Here is a 19,914-nt window from a genome sequence, read left to right on the forward strand (position 1 = left end):
CAGCCACTGATTTCCAGGTGTTCCATACCCCTCGGGAGCGCCGCATCACTCCCATCCCTAACCTCCTGCAAAGTCACGTGTGCACTCGATCCCACATCGCCGATCGCACATCCCGAGACCTCATCAACAATAAGAGCTTGGGGGTCACATGCGCTACACTCCATACTTAAATCCAGTACGGAGCTACACGAGGTATAGTGGCTCACCAGAGTTTGTCTTTTACGTTTTGTTTGAGTCTCCTCTTGCTTACCCAAGCGTTTTAATTGCGCTCTTGTCCTTGATGTTTGCTGTGGACCATCCATTTGAATGGATTCCTTTGGGCTGCAGTATGGAAATCTGGAAATAGATCAACTAGACCACTTCGCCCACTCACCAAACAGCCAAACAGTGAGATTACAGCCCTTTGCACCTCAGGGCTTAGCGCCACAAAGGCGTGGGAGGCGGCCTTAAGTACCAGGTGTGCAGTCAGGTGACAAGATGACCAGCACAGAAAGTTCAAGGTACAGGCACACGCACCTCCAAGCTCTCAGTCCACTGCCTTTTCTCCTCCAAAAAGATGTTCCTCGTAGGTCAGATCCCCTCGCCACAGCCAAACAGTGAGATCACAGCCCTTTGCACCTCAGGGTTTAGCTGGTGTTATTGTGATAAAGATATGTGCTTAAAGTTTTGTAACTAAACTAAACAAAATGTTTTAAAAAAACGTATACTGACAGTAAGAGTCTACTGGATCGCTATTGGCTCATTTGGGTTACAGTGTAGTATAACGGTATTTACCTTACATTAATTCCTGTAGTATTTAGCAGTGTAAAAACTAGCTCCGTTTGAAAAATGACAGCATGATATATTTGTAAAAATAGATTTACATTTTTTTCATTATAAATATTTGCCATCACATTGATAAGAGTTTGCTATTCTCTTGATAACATGTGATTATGTAATTCATCATGTGTCACGTTTTATCAAAGAACAGAACCTCAAAAAAATGTGAGGACTTCGTTTATTTATGAAGGGTAACTTTGCTTGCCAACAAAGTGAAAAAGATCGATAGATTTTCAATCCCCAGAATCTTTAATGCCACTTAGGTTTTCCTCAATACCTTCCACGTGTTCACACCCAGGCTAGACATGCAGCATACTCACGTGCATAATTGAAGGTGTTTTGCTTTGTACATCAATGGAGGAAATGTTTTCCGTCTGAGCAGGCCTTAGGTACACAGTGATAGTGATCTGTGCCTTCTTGCAATCAGTTTCCCTGTTGATATAAAACTGGAGAATGCCAGAATGAAATTAGCTGTTTCTTGCAATGGGTTGTCATTCACGTTTCTTCCAACTATTATGTTTCACAATATAAGCAAAGCATGTATTTATTCAAACGAAGGTAGGAGTGAGGAACAGTCCAAGAGCAGTAGATCATAGAAGATCATGATACATTTTGAGCATAATGTTGCACAATCTCACAATACAGCACAAACCTCGAAACATGAACACATTCAAGAGTTCTCATTCAACAAATCCAATAGTACTTTTTAATTTCTAGGTTTTCTAAAAGAGCTGTACAGATACCATAGATTTGTCATATCTCAACATGATAAGCTAAACATCTACTAGAGAATTTCAAAGATGGTGTCAAGAACGCAGAGAAGTTCAATGGTGTTTATTGACGTTTCTGAAAGGGAGTTCATCAAGGACTGTTCCTCTGTTTCACTCTCCTCTCCTATGGGCGTTTCCTGCCCCAGCTTGAACGTCCCCAAACCCCCAACAAGATTACCACCAGAGATTGGCAACCTCTGCTATCTGGCAATGATATGATATGACATTTATAACGTGCGTTCCCACAAGTCCCCACAAGTGTTTCTAGGCGCAACAAGACAAGGAGGGGAAACAAAGGGAGGACAAACCAACAACCTTACTACGCCTTGTGTCATTCAGATCCCACAAGTGCGGGGGGGGGGAGTAGCAGAGAAGTGCCAGGAGGAGGGGAGGGGAGAAGTACAGGCAACACAATAAGTGCACCCAGTGGGTGGCTCATAAGCACAGTGAGAAGGGACTATAGGGTTACAGGTACAGACCCTTAAGTGCAGGGGGAGCCCGGAGGCAGTGTGAGGACACCTGGTCATGCAGGAGCGTGGGCCCGAGTTCAGAAGGTAGCCAGGAGACCAGCACACGGAGCAGTCAAGGACATCAGAGAAAGCGGAAGCAAAAAGGACGGTCTTGAGTTGCTTCTGGAAAGAGAGGTGGTTCTGCTCAAGTTTGAAAGAGACAGGGAGGCTGTTCCAGAGGGAGGCCCCAGCCGAGGAGAGAGATCTGCCCCCACTCTCTGCTTGGAAAAGCGTCTGACCCTAAGAGAGTTGGAGTTGGAGGTGGATGAGCGGAGAGCTAGAGAAGGAAGATATTTAGGAAGAGACAATTGGAGGTAGTGCGGGCCCAGGCCCCAGAAAGCTTTGTGGATGATGCAAATGGTCTGGAACTTGATCCTTGCAGCCTGTTTGTTTGTGATGACCTTGCTATCACCCTCTGTGAATTCCCAGGAGAATCCTATCCAGTGGTCATACATAAATCACAATGATTTTCAAACCAGATTAGTTGCCTTTCAAATACCCAGGCAAAGCTTTCTCTTTTCTCCTATGCCTGTGTACTCCTCAACCTAAACTTCTCTCTCCCTCATTTCCCTTCTTTCTATTCTACTGCATATTACTCCTCTAACATCTTTCCCATCTCGTCCCCATGCTCCCACTTCTATCCCTTAAATGTTCCTCTCTCTCTTTCTACTGCCTGCCTCCAACCTCTGATTTTACTCCCTACATTTCTCTCTCTCTTTCTCTCCACTACCTTCTCTACTACTCTCCCCTTACCACTCCTCTCCTCTCTCTCCTACCCTCTGCACAGCCTACTGCCTACTACTCTCCCCACTCCACTCTCTACTGCATGCCACCTCCACCTTTTCCATAGTCACCCTCCTTTCACTCTGCCAGTCATCCTTCAAAATCACTCCCAATCACACTATCCTACTCTGTCCCTTAATCTCACTCACACACCCTGCACGCTCTCTCACACCCAAGTACCACGTTCACAAGCAGCAAACAAACAGCACCGTTGAACAGAACTTGTTGATGAGAGCTGACATACTGGCTCACAGTGGACAGTACTTTTATAGCGCTAATGCAATATGTTCATAGTTAGAAACAGTTGCACTTCAAACTTCACGTCTTTTCTGTTCTCATGAAGCTGACTGGTTAGAATATGTCATGCCCCTATAGCTAGACATACGATAGTTGGACATGAGTGGGCAAAACAGACCTGCCTTCTCCCGGCTCATCCTCTCCCAGTGTGGCACCACATTGCTGCACACTCCCCCGCAAACAGATTGCAGTTATTTATTTGTATTCAGTTCCAAAAGAACATTTACTAATTCCAACACTCATACAATCTCAAAATACACTAATAAAATCAATCAATATATATTGTACTATACACATGATGTCACATTGCATTACCTTTTGTTTAAACACTCCCATCCAATTCTTAGTATCACATTTTAAAATCTCACGACTGGTGTGCCTACAAAAACCCTCCAAAGTCCTCATAAATCGCAATAATCTTTCATACATATACATGTAATATGTATAATATTTTAATATAAAAACAGTAAATAAATAACCTTTAAAACAGGCAATAGTTAACTCATCGACAACTGGCCCCAACAAAATCAATTAATATTAGGCAGGAGTTTTGCAATGATACACCATAGCTGACACAAGGCAATATGCACACTTTGTCTCTGTATTAAAGGGATACTCTAGTAAAACATTTTATTTCAAAAATAGATAGGCCACATTAAAAAAAAAATCCTAGCATCCTCTGTTTTAAAACTTCCTATGTAAAATTTTGAGATATTTAAGCTCAAAAGCAAGCACAAGGGCGCCGCCATTTTGTGAAATAGAGGCCCTCCTGTGCTGGCTTTTGCGGCACTAATGAAGGAAAAGCCAGCCAGCTGTAGTAAACAAAGTCTACCGCTGGGTGGCTTTCCCTTCATTAGTGCCGGGACTCGGAGGACGCGGACCGGAGACCAAAGCAGGAAAGCTGCAGCTGAATCTCGGTAGGTGCTATTTATTTTTTTTACAAAAAATAAGCACTAGCTGCGGTTTTTTTTCTAAGTTTTCCGGGCTGGAGGAGCCCGGAAAACTTAGAAATAAAACTGCAGCTTTAAAAACGTTGTATTTATGTTTGCGGTCGCTTTTGAAGCCCCAAATGGAAAAGGAGATTCAGGCAGACACAACACGGTTGTTTTCTGCAATGCCGCGTTGTGTCTGCCTGAATCTGCTTTTCCATTTGGGGCTCTCGGGCTCCCCGGGAGCCCGAGAGCCCCAAATGGAAAAGCAGATTCAGGCAGACACAACACGGTTGTTTCCAACACAACCGTGTTGTGTCTGCCTGAATCTGCTTTTCCATTTGGGGCTCTCGGGCTCCCCACGGGGAGCCCGAGAGCCCCAAATGGAAAAGCAGATTCAGGCAGACACAACGCGGCATTGCAGAAAACAACCGTGTTGTGTCTGCCTGAATCTGCTTTTCCATTTGGGGCTCTCGGGCTCCCGGGGAGCCCGAGAGCCCCAAATGGAAAAGCAGATTCAGGCAGACACAACGCGGCATTGCAGAAAACAACCGTGTTGTGTCTGCCTGAATCTCCTTTTCCATTTGGGGCTCTCGGGCTCCCCACGGGGAGCCCGAGAGCCCCAAATGGAAAAGCAGATTCAGGCAGACACAACGCGGCATTGCAGAAAACAACCGCGTTGTGTCTGCCTGAATCTCCTTTTCCATTTGGGGCTCTCGGGCTCCCCACGGGGAGCCCGAGAGCCCCAAATGGAAAAGAAGATTCAGGCAGACAACGTAGCATTTCCCATTTGGGGCTCTCGGGCTCCCCACGGGGAGCCCGAGAGCCCCAAATGGGAAATCAGCTGCAGGTAGAAACACTACGCGGCATGTAAACATAACCGCGTGTGTTTCTGCCTGCTGTGGCTTTCACTTTGGGTCTCCGGTGCTCCTGGGAGCACCGGAGACCCAAAGTGATAGCCACAGCAGGCAGAAACACACGCGGTTGTGTTGGAAAACGCTGCGGTTTTTCGTTCCAAGTTTCTCAGGCTCCTCCGAGCCGGAGGAGCCTGAGAAACTTGGAACGAAAAACCGCAGCGTTTTCCAACACAATAACGTTGTATTTATGTTTGCGGTCGCTGCAAAAGCGACCGCAAACATAAATACGTTTTTAAAGCTGCGGTTTTATTTCTAAGTTTTCCGGGCTCCTCCAGCCCGGAAAACTTAGAAAAAAAACCGCAGCTAGTGCTTATTTTTTGTAAAAAAAAATAAATAGCACTTACCGAGATTCAGCTGCAGCTTTCCTGCTCTGGTCTCCGGTCCGCGTCCTCCGAGTCCCGGCACTGATGAAGGGAAAGCCACCCAGCGGTAGACTTTGTTTACTACAGCTGGCTGGCTTTTCCTTCATTAGTGCCGCAAAAGCAAAAGCCAGCACAGGAGGGCCTCCATTTCACAAAATGGCGGCCCCCCTGTGCTTGCTTTTTCGAATTTTGAGCTTGAATAGCTCAAAATTTTACATAGGAAGTTTTAAAACGGAGGATGCTAGTATTTTTTTTTTAATGTGGCCTATCTATCTTTGAAATAAAATGTTTTACTAGAGTATCCCATTAAGGCAGTATTTCCAAAAGGCTTCCTGTTTCATTGTCTTGTAGTTGTGTACAAAACTGCCCTGAATAGTCATATTTGCATTGCACAAGGCTGCACGTTCGGTGAAGAGATGCTTTGCTTTCTCCAATATGCCAGGTATCTTACATATAGGACAGGCCCTACCTTGCACAGGTTTTCTAAGTTGTGCACCATGAAAAATAAACAGTGGCCGCTGGTTTATCCGCAACCTCGATAAGAATCTCTGCACTGCTGGATTAGGACACTGCCTCAGATATCTTTGGGGTTGGTAGTATCGATGCATCACACACGAGACGTAAATGTAGGAACGTAGAGTAGCCAAGTGGGCATAGTTGTTAATCCAATCCCATTGCTTCAGTTTGAGTTTAAAAATATGTTTTACAACTACATACCTCGTTCCTCTATTGAAATCCAGACACCATCCAATACTCTCATATAATTTGGAGACTATTCTATCAAACTTCTCATCCCAGACTCTACTGCTGGGGCCCGGTGCCGGTAATCCCTTTGCGCCCAACTCGGAATGAGGCCCTCTGCATGCTTTTTGCATTTGAGGGACACCAAACCTTATCATCTGATTGGCTCTTCTTGGAGTGCCCCTTCATCCTACATCCACTGGCCATAGTGCGATATGAAACTGCCCTTTGGTGTCATGCAAGTGCCTCCGTGGATTAGGTTGATTTCCCCAGCTCCCGTGAGTTACTGTGGGACTGGCTCGACGACGTAGATAGTATCACCCGGTGCTGTTCCCAGCAACCGTGGCCTGCTGGAGACGAGCATCCTGAATTCAGCTTCCCCCTTAATTCTGCCGCTGCGTACGGCAATGTGTTCAAAGCTGGCCTACTGTATTAGGTCCATCTGCAGCACCCCCACGGAAAGCACTTACCTGCATGTTCGCCTACCTCGTATTTACTCAGCAAGTTCCCCTGTGTCCATATTATTTTATATACAGAGTGTCCCCCCTTATTCTCATCCATGCTGGGTCCCTGGGGCTAGCTACAGCTTCCAGCAACCCCTTGCTTCCGCCTTTGGGGGTGTCCCAGTCCATCCCCCTTATTCCTACAATTGGTAGGTGCGCACCTCTGGTGCTAAATCAGCACCTTTATTGCACCCCCCCACTTTGATTGGTCTTTCGATGCACACCTTCTTCCCCATAATCTCCTTACTTTGTTCCTTGGACATCCATAGCCGTGTTACCCTGCCCATGTCCCCTCCTTCATCCTCGTACCCATCCAGTGAGGACCCAGTTATCATGCAATCCCATTTATATAGGGAACATGCTACCCAAAAAGCATCATAGTCTTCTGCATTTGGTGGGGGTACTGCAAAAACCACATGCACTCCATCCTCCCCCTCATTCACCCTGGGAGGCTGCCTTTCTGAGCCGAAACTTTCATCACCCATTGTATTAGCCGACATTATATACTGCACTTTTCCCTGACAACAATTACACTACTTGATGATCCACTGTCTGACACAGAAGGCAACAAGCATCACGATGGGTACAGGGACAGTTATTTTGAACATAGCCACTATCCACTCTGGTACCCAGGTAAATAGTGAGTCCAGCCAACTGTCTGAGGTGGTATCATGTGTTTCTTTTACTATTGCTAAGACACCTTTCATGAGTGTTCCATTGGCAGCATCGCTGGGGGGAACCTGCTGTACAGCAGCTGCTTCCAATTTTCTGACAGGTCCCACCCTCCACTGTAGTCATCAGATGAAGAACAAATCTATTCTGGAGGGCGACAAGCCTCAAGGCAATGAGGTCTTCCTGCACTGCATTCAGTCCTTTTTTGGTCACGTTCGCCAACTGTATCACCTTGTAGCGGGTAATCTGCAGCCGTTTGGTGTTTGCGGCTGCTTGTACCCCGGGAAGTAGTAGGGTTGTGAAGAAGACTGATTCCTTGTTGAAAAGTTTTAAGTGCTGTGGGATAGCAGCCAGACTCTGTGATGATTCAGCTGAGATGTAATTGTTACTCCTTTTCTTTCTTGCCACTTACCTTTGTTCATCCCTCTCCTTCTTCTGCTCTTTTTATATTTTTTTCTCTGCCGTGATTTTGGAAGTTCATTGATAGGTAGCAGGCCTGCCCGGGGCACAACTAATGCAGGGTTGTGGAGGGTCACAAGTGCTCACACCCCTCCCCAATCTGGAGTCAGCTGGGCATAAGCTTTATACCTGCATGCCCACCAGTAATTCATCACCGCTGCCGTCCACTTCTGCAGTGCTGGGATGCTCATCGTCTTCTTGCAGCCAGTGTTCATCGCTAGTATGATCGTCCCTGTTGCTCTGAAACACACAGAATTCTGTGTGAGTGGCTTTTATGTACACTGGACAGTGTTTCTCTTTGATCCATGTCAAAGCATGTATATTCCATATAAAAGGGGGGAACCCCAAATTTGGCCACTACTGGTGGACGCTCTACCTTATTTTGGGGTAGTTAAGCATTGAATATTACAGGAGGTAGTTAGCAGAGCTATCAAGAGTTAGACCAAATAATACAATTTGTCTATCTATAATCACAAAACGTAATATTAATTTTATTCAAAAAGTCATAAGTCTAAAAGACAACCCAAAAATTAATTCTGGCCATGGCGTCCTGAGATTTGCGGTAATCACTTACCTATTTCAAGATGCTGCATAAAAAGGTAAAGGCTAACTGATAGGCAGGAATACTAAATATTATCTTCAATTTAGCGATAGGACCTTGGAACACTCAGAGCATTGTGACCACTGAAGATTTTGAATACTAAATTGGATACGGAAGGTTTCTATTGGAGATGTAGCCATAATTACCAAGATACTTAAGGTAAATGAAAGCAATAGCATACATAATATGTTTTTACAATAAAAAAAAACAGCAGGGAAGGTTTATTAAGAACCGTTGGTTTAATTCTAGAATTCAGAAGCCACATTCATCTAACTAGACTCAGATACTGGCTAAAACTTCTCTAGAAAACCAGAGAACCACCAGGCATTATGCACATTTTGACTACCGCAGACCGAATAGACAAAGGTATGTTAAAATTGGTTTAAACATTAGAAGTTCATAAGGGAAATTAAGGGAGGAGGGCCAGTCTTTTTGGACATGCAAAGGTTGAGTCTCTTTGATATTTAAATGTGTAGGTCGGTACTACGGCATACCTACTGAACCAGACCATAGATGAAAATTCCAAATTTTTTGGGGGGGCACCATCTGCCAGAGACTCGCTTCATGCTCAAGTAGGTAATTAATATGCCCACCTGAGTACTACTAAAATAATAAAAATAGTTTGAAGGAATTGAGCAACTAAAGCTTTCCCTTCTATTGTGTTTCTCTCAGCAGTTACACCACACAGAGAAAATTGACAATTCTCATTTACAAGAAAAATGTTTGATATGAATGTTGATAATTGTATGTTTAAGTGTCATCACAACTAATGTGACCAATCTCCTGATGAATGTTCCAAAATTAACAAAAGAGAACAGAAACATGTTGAGCCCTACGTTCTAGTATATAGGTTGACTAGAAATAGATAACTGACTCTATTATAGAGTATGACAACTGTATAATAGCAAATGCTTTGAACGCTGTCTACAATTAATTGTGTTTATTAACTCAACACTATTGCTCATTTTTGAGGTCATATTGTCACTATTAGGATTGTGTTTTAGTGTGGTTTATAATAGTATTGACAACAGAATTCATTATCTTTTAGGCTTATAACTTTTTGAATAAAATTAATATTACGTTTTGTGATTATAGATAGACTAATTGTATTATTTGATCTAACTGTTGATAGCTCTGCTAACTACTTCCTGTAATATTTAAAAGCATGTATATTGACATTCCATATTCCCCTGCATTCATTGTTCATTTTATTTACCACCCCTTCTTCATATACCACAAGCCATTCTGCACGGCAGTGCACAATCCCCGTTCCCACTTCACATTGTGAAACATGGGACGCACTATGCGCATCAGGGGTCTGATGTGGCTCCACGAAATAGCATGCCCTTTTTAGTTTTTGCAGTATATTTTCTTGTGGGTAGTGGCTAATTGTTCACCCCTTTGCGCCCCTTCTGTACTATATTCCAATATTACATTTTTTATTGCCTCTTCTCTGGCCAGGCTTTCAAGCTTTTACAATTATTTGCATATACCTCTTCCCCTTCGCCTATCCATTGCACTTCTACTGTACACCCCTGAAACTGCTACTTCTTGTGGCAAGAATTGTTTTGGTTTCCCTGTAACGTGCAGGATTAGTGAGCACACATAGTAACTGCCATTAGTGCTCTTTTGCGCCACCCTTTTCATCTTGTTGTATAATACATTTCCAGATGCCGTGTGTTCCTCCTCCCCAATCAGAGTCATAGAACTTCTCAGTGCTAAATATACTTATCTTAATATGTGCCGCGTTTCCATTGTCAATGGACACACCCCTACTTTCTTTAAACAATAGAAACCAGAAGAAGAAAACAGAAACAAGAAACAGACAAAACAATCCTATCCCTATAGTTTTCACATTGTGTTTATACTTTCTTCCATTCCCTCCTCTTCCTGCACTCGTGGGTCATAGCGCAGGGCTTTCATGCGGTAGTGTAATGGGTTGAAGGAAGGCAGTAACAACGACCAACTGAGTTCCTATGGAATAACTGGAAGGTCGGAGTATTGAGGACTTACACTATAGTAGTTTGCGAAGCAGTGATCGTGCGCAGAGTACCTAGGCACGATTGTTGAAGGTGCCGAAGTTGGGGCACAGGGGAAATTCAGACTTTGGCAGCTCCTTAAGCTGTCGAGGCGTTCCCTGCCCAGCGGTACTGAGCAGCATGCCCAGATTATAAGCTTCTGCTTCCCATTTCTTTATTGTCACTCGCTTATTTCCCTTATTTATTGTCATTATTTATTCATCCGCTTATTTATTGTTTGTGATTTGGAATTTTATCTAGGGAAAGCCCTGATTTAATTATTTTACTTTGAAATGGTACCACATGTTTTAAATACATTGTTCATGTTTAGTTGGCCCATTTAGCATTGGATTTCCTTTTTATACTAGTAGGTTGTGTGTGCTTGGAGTATCTCCATTAATTGGTGTGATTAGCTTGCCCATTTTATCTCTGTCCATCCATAGGTTCTGAATTTGTAGTAAGTCCTGTTCAATAATTTTGTGTATTTGTGATCGCGCCCATTTTAATTTGCAACATCCCCCGCTTATTCCTAAACACTTGTGTACAGGTGCGTTATAAATGCCATATCATATCATATCAAATCCTGCTAATATATCCAAACGAAGGCAGTGCAATACATCTCACTGAAGGGTGTAGCAAAAGGGCGCACAAAATGCTGGAGCCTATTCATGATGTCATTATTCTTATTGCAGAAATTAAAGGCCTTTTGTATGATATTGAAGGTCTGATGGTGAAGGAAACAAAAGAACCACATATAAGGAAGCCAGCAGCAGCTTCAAACTGTATATCTGCTATGGAAGACACTGAAATTGTATTTGAAAGTGATGGCCCTATTCTAAAGCCCACAGTGCAAGCGCAGCCACATATGTTTAGGGAACAGAGGAAACTGAAAGATCATATGGGCAAATATGAAATAGGCCCTTATGAGAGGCAGAAGGGGGTGAAAAATGATGCCCTGCCCATTGTTGCACAAGGGGAGGAATGTGTTCAAGTAATCAAATTGAACAGAAATATTGTGGATCTACTCCATCAAGCCCAATTGTTTCAACCGATAAAGAGGATACCACAGAGCTCCAACATGGAAGGTAGCAGTGGGTTAATGCGACTACCCGAAAGAATGTGATGGGTAGTTCCAACTCATGGTTCCCACCTCAAATTGGTACCAGGTAATGGAGGAAGAACTCCCTAAGGGAGATATCCATGTCACTCCCCATAACACTGGTTCTCCTGATAGCCATAATAAAGGCACGCAGCGTTTGGCGCAGGAATTGCCAGATTCGAAGAATCATTGTATTAGCATAAACATGGTGACCCAGACCGAAAGAGCAGATATAAATTTAATTTCTGAAAGGGGGAGGGTCACGAGTGGTGTGGACACATTGGGGGAAATCCCTGGTTCAATGGATCTTATGTCTAACACATTGGGAAACATTATTAAGACTCATTTTAATATGTTCGCAGCAGATCTAGCGTCCATTAAAGAAAGGCAGTGTTCAAGACCTCTAATAGGCTCACAAAATGGTGGTCAACAATTAAAACACTCCCAGCCACGTGCAAACCCCTGGTCCATAATTTGAATAACGAAACACAAAGCCGAGGTGAGCACCAAAAGCTGAGTGGTCCGATTGGGGGATTGAGGTGGGGGCTGCCAGGACCCTCATTGTGTGTGGCCTGGTGAACTCTTCTAGCAGTGCCCCATATAGACCACAGGAGAAGTGGGGAGGGAATGTGGGCCAGGCAATGGGTAAAGCTCATTTCCAAAATCTGAATCCCTCCATAGGTAACCCCCCATTGTATTTCCGAGCCAAATATAACACTGTTGGGGTCCATGGGAGGGGGAGGTCAATGCTATTACCAGGGCAGGGGTGTCGCCACCCCGGCATTGAGTTCCTTCCGTGCAAGGCCCCAGTTGGTGGGACCATCCATCAACTTGTTTAATGTGGGGAAATTGGTGCCCGGTGCATATGAAAACCCTGAAGCCCTGATAAATAAGGTCACTCATTACAAAAGAGAAACGAGAGGCTGTAAAACAGTCCTTAGACATTGTGAAATACATAAGGCAGAGAATGCTCCCTATTGGCGATGATAAAATTGTGGTCTATTTAAAAAGATTTTGGTTTATGGATGGCCTGTTATCCTTAGATGCTAGAACATACCCCCCTATCGGCAGAAGAATATCGATCAGATCAACAGTTGGGAACCAGAGAAACGATGTGTGGAATACTGCCAATTTGCCCCCCATACATTCCGATACCCGAATGAATACAAGGTTGCTACATACCCCTTATAGTCAGGTGAGCACAGATCTTGAGGCCATAGACAGACATTTTGTCGCCCCCGACCTAAGGTTCTGGACTAGCGAGAGAGTCATTAGCCTGATATCCTGGAATATAGCTCGACTTAAGAAACATCTGGTGGAGCCCGAGTGGTGTGACCTTGTCCGGGGTTACAACATGATTTGTCTGCAAGAGACCTGGGACCTTGAATCGACCTTCTTCCAGGGATATGAGGCCTTTCAGGTTCCAGCAAGAAAAGGTCCTAAGGGTAGGCCCTATGGAGGAGTACAACTTTGGACCTACAGATAGAATCTATAGAATCTGGCTCACCAGATGTGCAATATCTGGTCATGAATGATAAGGAAGCCCAACCAGTATCCTTATACAACTTGTATAATATAGTCTCTCCTAAGGCCTCGATGAATGCTATTGAACTGGCCCGGGACCTTGTATTGACAAGGAGGGCTCAGGCTAATCCAAACCATGGAACTATATGTGTGGGCGATTTAAATATTCAAATAGAGCCCCTCATAGATTTGGAGGGGGCTTGGGATGACCTAGATGATACACGGGATATACCGCCCTTCGTCCTGACTCCAAGGAGGAGAACCCAGCCTCTGGCTCTTAGTTGTGCTACTCTGCTATTCGGGCTGGGTCTTAGGGCATGCAAGGGTCGACTTGTAAAGGACCAACCACTGATGCTGACTTTTGAAGGGCCCTGTGGCTCTTCTCACATTGATTATATATTTTTATCAATGGAATTGTGGGACAATATAGAAGTCCTGAGCACACAGGAGAGCGACCACAAGCCGCTACATCTGAAACTATCTATCTGGGGTGGCCACCAGAAAGACGCTCATAGTACCCCTATCATCCCTATTTTCACATCCAGTGCCAAACCAAACAACGGATCAAATGGTTAGACCTTGACCTGACTCAAGTGAAACCCCAGTTCTACAAGGCCATTTTGCATTTTATAGGACAGTTTTCCAGGTTAGAAATGGGGGATATCGATATATTCTCTGCATATAATAGAGTCATTGAGACTATTCAACCGTTCGTCACGCAAAAGAATACAAAAACATGTCATTAAATATTAAATCTTGTGTTTGCTATGACATGGAACGTAGGACTGTGACCAAGGACCGGCTAAAACAGAGCTTAGATCGCTTAGGGCAGTCTTTAAAACCATGATGAATGCTAAAAAAGAGGCTTATGTCTGGCAAAAATTGAGCAAATTACACGAGGCCGGATAATCTGGTGATTCTCAGATGTTTGGAGCGGGCTTGATGAAGGGCGAGATGGGGGGGGTGGTGTCCGAGATAAGCCCGAATTCCTGGATGAAACACTTTCAGAAGCTTTAGGGTGAACTTGAAGTAGCTCAGGCATGTGGGAATCCCAACAACCCAATTCAATTGGAGTTTTGGGGGGTTTGTAATGCGATCCCAACCCAGAAGTTGGGGAAGGCACCAGGCCTAATGCCCACAGATGTATTTAAAGATGAAATAATGGTTTGGGCGCCCATTTTATGGCTCCTTTTTAAGGCAAGACTAAGGCAAAATAGGGTCCACCTCTTCTGGCAAAAGGCTATAATAATACTAATTTATAAGAAGGGCGGGTGGGAGGACCCATTTAACTTTAGGCCCATTTCCTTACTGGATGGGGTAGGGAAAGTCTTTGCTAAAGCAATATGTGAGCACTTGCAGGAGTGGGTATCTCAAGGCAACGTCATCGATCACCTGCAAGCCGGATTCCAACCAATGATAAGCACGTTAGATTTGGCTTTTCAGCTACATATGATTACACAGAAGTGCGCCATCCTGAAAAAGATGAAGGTATACTCTGCCTTCGTCGACCTCAGGATGGCTTTCGACTCTGTGTCACGAGTGACCCTATGGGCTTTTCTAGAAAAAAAGTGGGATCCCAGCTGGCCTCCTGAAGATAATAACTCAGTTATATTCTAATAACACCACCTCAGTCCGATGGGGATTGGGAGGGGAACTCACGGATTCCTTAGAAGTTTCGTGAGGAGTGAGGCTGGGTTGTATCCTAGCCCCCCTCCTCTTTTTGTTACATATCGACCAGGTGGTAAGGCAATTTAGGAGGAAATGTCTTGATCCCCCTAAACTAGGACTGGAGATTTGTCCAATGCTTCTCTTTGCAGACAATGCCAGTATTCTACCAACCTATGTAAAGGGCCTTAGGACCACTCTAGAGGTCTTCGTGAATAAATGCTCTGACCTCCAATTGGAGATTAACATGGAGAAATGTAAGCTTTTCGTTTTTCACCCCAAATTCAGTAAACTTACAAAATTTAGGCTGCCCATTAGTAATACTTCCCTCGCGCAAGTTCAACATTATGATTATTTAGGCTTCAGGTTTAACGACCAAGGCAATTGGCCTACTCAAGTGGTTAAATCTAGCCTGCGCTAGGAAAAATACAGGGGAGGGATATTGAGATTTTTTACACTCATGGACGAAGCCCTATTTTGCCTGCAATCAAAACGTTTACAGTCCAGGCTAAATCATCAGCCATGTATGGGGCTGAAATGTGGGGCTATACAGATTGTAACAAGTTGGACCTAGCGGAACGATCCTTTCTAAAATCAAGCCCAAGTACCCCAATCTATCAAAAAGAGGCCATCTTTAGACTTGTATTATTCTGGCTGAGATTATAGTCCGTCCCAGAGTTGAAAAGATACCAAGAAGCCATACTCCATATATTGGAGGCAGAGGTTGGTAGATTCCTGCCATGGTTTCAGCTTGTTAAAAACTTGCTGGTGTGGATGGGTTTGGTTGACTTATGGTAGAACCCCCAGGGCCTCACCTACGGAGATTGAATTCAAACTAAGAATATCTCCCGGATGCTCATTGATGCAGAGGTAATTAATGAGTGTATGAACCTTTCAGTGTGTTCCGCCTACCAGTCTAGCAAGCCAAGTATGAGGTTTGAAAGTTATCTACAATTGGTGGCCCCCTTCAACGCGTAACATTTATATTAGGTTTAGAGATTCTCAATTGAATTTGGCAAGTGTCACAAAGAAGTGGGTTTCAGAAATGAGACTTCTCCAGTTTGTGGATTAGCGGAGGAGTCAGTGTCTCATTTTTTTTTCTCTGATGATTATTGCGCTGCCTGTCACAAGTTCTTAACATCTCTATGTAATATATATGGTATATGTCACATTAATGTAGCACTTCAGCTATTAAAAGCTGTGAAGATATTAAAGTGGTATTCTGTGTAGCAAGCTAGTTTATCCTGGTTTGGCTTGCAAGGGACAAAATTATAAAAGAGGGAAGTTTGGGGTTATGAGCAATCCACTTTTTCTGTTTGATTTACTTTTTCCATATTTTGTATCCTATGTAAATATATGTATTGCACAATTCTAAAATAATGTGGAGCACCCATATGGTCGTACTTCAGATTTGACATGCACCTATGGTTTGTTTTAATATTGATCTTTTAGCCTTTGTAATCCTTGTATTGGTATTTATGAACTGTTGATGTGATTTTATGGATACATTGTATTAATATATTGTTTACATGTTTATTTTTGGCAAGATGACATTTGTAAAAGCCACTTGAACTTGTGGGCTTTCTTTAATGTCTTATAACTGTAAAAAATGTCAATGATAATTGGGTAATACTTCCCATGAAGAAGGTCCCCTCTTCTTCTTCTTCCAAGGGATGCTCCTGTTGTCTTTGTGGACTTCGGAAATTTGTATCCATGCCATCTTTTCTTTAATCTTCACTGCTGTTTGTGTTGCATACAGTACTTCGTAGGGACCCATGAATCTTAGTTCTCGCCACTTCCATATGACGGTTAGGGATGAATATCTTGTCCCCTGGGTAGAGAAGTTGCATTTGTGGGATTTCTTCCCCGCTGTGTACACTTGACTTTTCTTCTCCGATTGCCGGCCCGCTGGTTGAATGTTGAAAATGGTGGGAGACGTATATAAGGGCATTTGTCATTTCAGTTAAATATGTTTGCAGTTCTTCTCCCAAAACAAGTGCTGTATTATTTGCAACTGCAATTAAATGTGTGGGAGGAACAGGCGCATGCATCCTCCTCCCAGTTACAATTTCATGCAGAGTCAAATGATGATCTGCGCCAGGTGAGTTGCGAAGGGCAAAAAGCACTAATGGGAGGCAATGTAGCCAGTTTTTGCACAATGCCATGGTTAGCTTTGCTAAACGTTTTTTAAGCAAACTGTTTAATCTCTCAACAATCATGTTTGATAGTGGCCAGTACACTGTGCATAGCCTGTGTTTTATTCATGGGAGGTGTGTTATTTCCTTGAAAAGGTAATTGGCAAAATGTTGCCCATTATCAGACCTTATCTCATTGCATACCCCCACCTCGAAAACACCTCCTGCACTAGGAACTTTGTGGCCAACTTTGTGTTGTATTTGGCACAGGGCCCCACCTCACTCCAATGTGAAAAAGGACAGACAACCACAAGCATGTACCTATAAGAGGTATATCTGTCTCGCATACCAACATAGTCGGTCTGCAAGTGCCAGAAGGGCTGTTCTGGTCACGGCAATGCCCCCTCACTGTTTTTAAAGTATGGCCAGACAAAAACTGCTGACATACCACACAAACTCTGCCACTTGCTCATGTAAATTTGGATGGTACCATCCTTTGTTTATTTTTACCACTATGTGTTCTTTGGACACACGGGCGGGAAAGTGCAACTGATCTAATACTACACTTAACAACTTTTGCGACATTCCTGTTTTCTCTGGGCTGTTTTGCCTCCATATCAAATCGCTGCGTGAGAGGCAACAACCCTTTTGTATCTACACATCTTTTTCCTCCTGTGGGGCCTTTCCTTGCAACTGTATCATTTGTACAATTTGTGTTGTGGTAAAACCTTCCCCCCTTTCTTCCTCTTGACCCTTTCTCCTCTGCCGCCATTACTTGCATTCTTTCTTTTACACCTGAGTATAGTCGTGTGGTCCCTTCAGGTAAATAGGCCGCTTCTTTTGCTGCTCTGTCGGCCATCTTATTCCCTAAAGATATCAGGTCCTGCTCACCTGTGTGGATGGCACATTTTATTATGGCCACATCCACTAGTAGCTTCAATCAGTCGCCCAAGCAACTCAGCATGTTGTACTGGGGACCCGTCGCTTCCCTTAAACCCCTTTCTCTCCCATTGTGCTAATCCTGAATGAGTTGTGGATGTCACATCAGCTGAATCTGAAAATATGTTAGCTGCATGCCCTTCCATTGTGTCCAATGCACTTAGGCCCCTAGTTTTGTTGCCCATGCTGAATAATGCAATGGTAACATCTGCGGCGATGCTATTAGATACTCCCGGTTCCTGTAGCACACTATTGCAACCCCAGTATGTCTCCCTCCCGCATTAGGGTCTATACTTGAAGACCCGTCAATGAAGACCAGGTCTGCCCCTTCTATTTGTTCTTCTTTGACCTGTATGCTCCCTTCCATTCTATCCATATGTGCCGCACAGTCATGCATGTAGTCTTCTTCCTTTGTGGGTTCTACTATGAATGTTGCTGGGTTTACCACATGATGCCTCACTACCTCGATGACTGGGTTTGTCAGTATTATTCCCTACCCTAACGCCCTCTGTGTTGTCAGGAAAACCCATGGTAATTACGTTGCCTTTTCTATGGCAAACACAGGAGCCGCAAGCAGTTGTTCGCAGGGGAAATGTCATGCATAACTGGGTCTAGAACACCAATATAGTAAGCCAATTGTTTGTGTCACTGTGGCTTCTTTCGCGTGAGGACTGCCGTCATCACTGAGCCACCTGAGTAGGATAACAAGTAAAACTTCTGTTTGTGGTTAGGGATGGCCAACAGTGGCGCATGGGCCAATGATATTTTTTAGTTTTGTCCCATGAAGTTCTCATTCATTTCTGATGGCCACCTTAATTCCCCTTACTCCTTCTGCAACTCCTTAAGGGCCTGCAGTAAGGGTTTTGTAAATGTAGAGTAATTGAAAGCCAAGCCCTGCAGTAATTACATAACCCCAGAAACTTCTGCACCTCCATCAACATGGGTGGACATGCAGTCAGGTGAAATGCCTCTACCCTTTCCTGTATTTTCCTGCATCCTTCACTGGAAATTATTTGCCACAAACACACAATCTCCTCCTGGCAGTATTGCAGTTTTTCCTTAACCACCTTATACCCCTTGTCTGCTAATAGTGTCAAGAGATGCACAGAGTCAGCCTTACACTGTTCCTCAATATCGCTGATTTACCAACAATATCACTGTGCTCGACATTTGTAAGTTGCTTAGGTCCATTTGTATCACTCTGTTAAAAATTATGGGTGATTCGCAATACCCTTGGGGCAGCCTATTGTGTGCAAAACGGATTCTCATATATGTAAAGACTGTCAAATATCTGGAGTGTGGGTGTAGTGGGATGGAAAAGAAGGCATTCTTTAGGTCAGTGACGTAAAGTACTTCATCATCGTTGGAATGTTGCACAGTATTGTAGCGGGGTTCGGTAACAGGACAAACTCTGCTTCAACTACACTGTTAAGGGGCCATGCCTCTTGTTTAAATCTCTACAACCCGCCCTTTGATTTCTTTAGCGGGTATATAGCTGAGTTTCATGGTGATGTGGATGTCTGTATTATGCCCTGCTGCCACAATGCATGTAGGGTTGAATATATCCCCTCATCTGCTTCACTGGACAATGGATATTGTTTTGCTTGGTGCAGAAACGTCATTTCTTTTAGCTTTATTTCTACTGCCCCTATTCCTTTTAATACCACTACATCATGGGGCCCTCTTGTCCGCAGCCTCTCTGTAACCCATTTGAAATCCTCATCTGTGTGTCTGCTTCTCCTCATCACCAGTTGTGTGAGTATCGGCACCAGCTTTTCTACTACTTTTACTGGGTATTTGTAGCTGTAATACCATTTCTCCCTCCTCTTCCCCATCGGAGGACAGTTGCTCATCTGTTACTGCTGTTACAGTCAATGTTGGGTCGATGCATAACACTGTACGCCATTCCATGTTGTCATTGTCCCACATAGAATCACCATGTCTTCGCGTATTACTACCCCTTCGAGCTGTAGCACTACCGTGGTGCCTTTTGTGTCTTCCTTCTGGCATTGTGGTTAGAATAAGAATTCTGACGCCAATCAGAAGACACCTTCTCCTGTATCTCCAGGACCCATCCCAGCAGTATCTCGACCTCATGAGTTGGCCTCGTAGTGTACTCTGAGCATGTGCTGCTAAAAAGAGCACAGCCACTCATGTGTAAAAGATGCCTGG

The 19,914-nt window shown here is 43.9% G+C and overlaps 1 protein-coding gene across 1 annotated transcript in view; it reads right to left on the reverse strand.

Annotated features, from left to right (window-relative positions):
* The window catches only part of LOC138520946 (uncharacterized), a 274,098-nt gene that overhangs the window by 98,864 nt on the left and 155,320 nt on the right, over window positions 1–19,914 (reverse strand). The window contains exon 4 of the mRNA XM_069633397.1: window positions 1,140–1,265. Coding sequence (XP_069489498.1) covers window positions 1,140–1,265 — 126 coding nt within the window. The remainder of the gene's footprint in view (window positions 1–1,139; window positions 1,266–19,914) is intronic.

Source organism: Ambystoma mexicanum, chromosome 1q (assembly GCF_040938575.1).
Source record: "Ambystoma mexicanum isolate Mex_15411 chromosome 1q, UKY_AmexF1_1, whole genome shotgun sequence".
Classification (NCBI taxonomy): Eukaryota; Metazoa; Chordata; class Amphibia; order Caudata; family Ambystomatidae; genus Ambystoma; species Ambystoma mexicanum.